Raw genomic sequence first — 3509 nt, 5'->3', positions numbered from 1 at the left:
TGACTCTTGGTCTCAGATTAGGTAATGATCTCAAGATTGTAGGGTCAAGTCCCATGTCAGGCTCCAGGTTCAGGATGGAGTCTGCTTGTCCTTCTTCCTCTGCTTCTCCTCTCTCTCTCAAATAAATAAGTGAAACTGCGAAAAATTATTGAAATATTAATAAAAACTTATGACAAGTTGAAAGATAAAATAACTAAACTCTAAAATAGAAAATGAATATAGGCATACAGTTGATAAAATAAAAGGCACATAATTCAATGAATAGTTAAAATATAATTTTAATGAATTAATTTAGTTAATAGGATATGAAGTCTGGCCCATTACCCTTCGAAGGGCTGACTTGAACTCCTTATTCCTCAGACTGTAAATCATTGGATTGAACAGTGGAGTGAGGATGGTATAGGACACAGATATGAGGGTGTCCTGACTAGAAGAGTAGCTGGACTTGGGCCTTAAGTAGATGAAAGAGGCACAGCCATAATGCACAGTTACCACAATGAGATGGGAGGCACAGGTGGAGAAGGCTTTGTACCTGCCGGTGGAGGATGGGATCTTCAAAATGGCAGAAATGATGCGGATGTAAGAGATCAAGATAAGTAGCAGAGGAATGACCAAGACTAATACACCAATCATGAAAATGACCAACTGACTGAGGCGGGAGTGGTGGGATGCCACCTTGAGGACAGGGGCGATGTCACAGAAGTAATGATGGAGCTGGTTGGAGGAATGGAAGGGCAAGTGAAATATCATGGAGGTGATAATCTGTGCAATAGTAAAGCCACAGGCACAGGCAGCGCCCACTAGTCCCACACACACCCGGTGTCCCATGAGCTCCGTGTAGCGCAGAGGGTTACAGATGGCCACGTAGCGGTCATAACCCATGGCTGCCAGCAGGAAGGAGTGAGAACAGCCAAGGAAGAGGAAGGTGAACATCTGGATGGCACAGCCCAGGAAGGAGATGGTCTTCTTCTGGGCCAGTAGGTCCACCAGCATCTTGGGTACAATGACAAAGGTGTAGCAGGTCTCAGAGCAGGAGAGGACAGCAAGGAAGAAGTACATGGGGGTGTGAAGGGCTCTGTCCAGCACGATGGTGGAAATGATGATGGCATTGGTGCCCAGGGTGAACAGGTAGAGGGGCAGGAAGGTTATGAAGAGCAGCCGCTGCAGCCCAGCCAGAGAAGAGAAGCCGAGGAAGACGAACTCCCTCACCAGGGTCTCATTGCTCCGCTCCATGCAGAGTATCTCCAAAGAGGAGAGTCAGGGACAACGACAGAGGCCAGGATCCAGGAAGGAGAGTAGAAATGTGTGGGAAAATAAGCACAAAGTCTGTAGGCAGGCAAGTCCTTCATTCCCCCTCAGGAAGGTCTGCCAAGAAAAGAATTAAGGCTAAATATACAACAGAGGATTGGACAGTCACTTAGGAGACTTCTCTGAGACTAAGACCATGGTATCTCTCTAGCCAAGGATTAAGGATCTGTCTCATTGGTTTTACTTGTATCATACTTAGGAATTTCTTGCTCCCTATCACCCCCAGGAAACTACCTCTCCAAAAGTGAAGAAATGTGTTTAATTTTAGCAATCTGAACATGATCAGGTCATGGAATGTAGGAATGAGTTGTGTTTGGACACAGCATGTGAACCCCAGTTTGTCCAACCATAAAATGGGAAGGGAGAGGAAGAATTCCCCAGCAAATGTATGCAGAGAAATGTGTTTGTTGATGACTTCTTATATGCTAGGATATGTGGTAAGAACATTGTATTTATTACACCAATCTATGGCAATAACCGAAACAATAAGGAAAAAGAAACAGCTTTGGTGTTATTTCTGACAGACTGACGAATGAGCAATTAGGACATTCCTGGAGGATCCACACTGGGATCTTGTCAAGAGTGGAACAGAAGACAATACTGGTTTAAAGGAAAATGTCCCCTATTCCAGGAAAAGAAGAGTCACCAGGATGGTAGAAAGAGACTCATTACTTGTGGCCTTTGTAGTTCACCTCCATTTTCCCATTTTCTGTGCTTCAGAAAAGCTCAGAGAAAAGTTTTCCAAAAATGGCTCAGAGCTTGTCACAGAGCATGAGAAAGAATGGGACAATTGGTCAGTTTTCCAGGTACCTGTGCTGTGCCATAAATCAGACTTTATGTTTTTATATACTGTTATGCCAACAAGATTATTATATCCACAATATAGGATACTTTTTGAATATTCTGCTACCAAAACAGTCTGCAAGCTGTTAGAAAGGATAGTTTTTAAGGTAACGTTTATGACTAATATCAGATAATTTCTCATGGATTTATTTCCCAATTATCCCAGAGTAGGAAGTAAAGAAAGTGTTCTCTGTAAGCAAAATCACCTGGCCTCTATTTATCAGACACATCTAGTTTTTAGTTACACTTTTCAATATATTTATATACCTATGCATCAATTTTTGTGGAGGAATCACTTGCATCTTCTATCCGAATTTGAGGTTTTGGGTTCTTCTAGACAATAGTAAACACTAGATTTCTAGATGCTCAGGTAAGTGATGATAAACTCCTATCTATCCCTAGAATTTGAGATAATAAATTTTCATTCTTTTTTACTTGCTAGAGACTGGTCCTAAACTTAAATAGATAAAATTATTCCCTTATTTGAAGTTAATAAGAAGATACTCACATTGGCTGGTATGAAAGCTCTTTAACAAATAACAGGGATTTGTCATTCCGTAACTGTCAAGATAGTTCTGTTAAATATAAAGCATATATTTACCATGTCTATCCCCATTATATAAATATATCTGTGTACAATGGATGTATGTTTTCTACATTCAGAAAAAAAAAGTTGAATGAGATAGTGTGCATACATAAGACCCTCACCAGGACAAAGGGATTTCTATATTTCAAGACAGTGAGGCAAATCTAAATTTATACATGTTGCTTGTCCTTGTCTTGGCACTTTCCAAACATCTTTGTGAGTCTCCATTCACCTAATGCATGTCCAATTCCCACTATATCCTAATGCTACTGAGTATATCATATGGATTAGGACACAGAGGCTAGAATTCTCTTGATTCTGAAGGAGTACCTGTATCTACCCAAATCCAGAATTACTGTGTAAATGATTTGTCGCTCAGACCCATGAAACAGCTGATTTCAGTTTAGTGGATTTTTTTCCTTACATACTATTACTATAACCCCACCATCTAAATGGATTATGTTATTGGTATATTTGCTCTTTTGTGGTATATGGGAACCCAGAAGCACAGTCCATCTGGGAAGCAGTGCTCATCTGCTCCAGAAAACATCAGAGACCACTACAGTCTGGTAAATCTGTACCCTGAATAGAAAGATACAAGAGCAGAGAAATGAAAAGATCTTCCAGCCAAATACCCTCAGGCTTTAAAAGTCAAGTAAAAGAAGAACTCTATGTTAAGTAGCTTTGAGTAATTTTGACCAAGACACTTCATTTAAGACACACATAAAGTAAGGATATTCCATCATCTTACTTTAAAACTAAGGGGCGAGGG

General features: G+C 40.6%; 1 protein-coding gene across 1 annotated transcript; it reads right to left on the bottom strand.

Annotated features, from left to right (window-relative positions):
- Positions 1–291: 291 nt before the first annotated feature.
- Positions 292–1233, bottom strand: LOC123928345 (olfactory receptor 10K1-like). Its single transcript, XM_045983462.1, has one exon. It carries the CDS (start codon positions 1231–1233, stop codon positions 292–294), a length of 942 nt encoding a protein of 313 aa, XP_045839418.1.
- Between the last annotated feature and the right edge of the window lie 2276 nt (positions 1234–3509).

This window comes from Meles meles, chromosome 17, assembly GCF_922984935.1.
Source record: "Meles meles chromosome 17, mMelMel3.1 paternal haplotype, whole genome shotgun sequence".
NCBI classification, from domain to species: domain Eukaryota; kingdom Metazoa; phylum Chordata; class Mammalia; order Carnivora; family Mustelidae; genus Meles; species Meles meles.
This window is presented reverse-complemented; position numbering and strand designations above follow the sequence as displayed.

Excerpts from the sequence above, each read along its gene's own strand:
- LOC123928345 (XM_045983462.1), bottom strand. The coding sequence starts at position 1,233 with ATGGAGCGGAGCAATGAGACCCTGGTGAGGGAGTTCGTCTTCCTCGGC.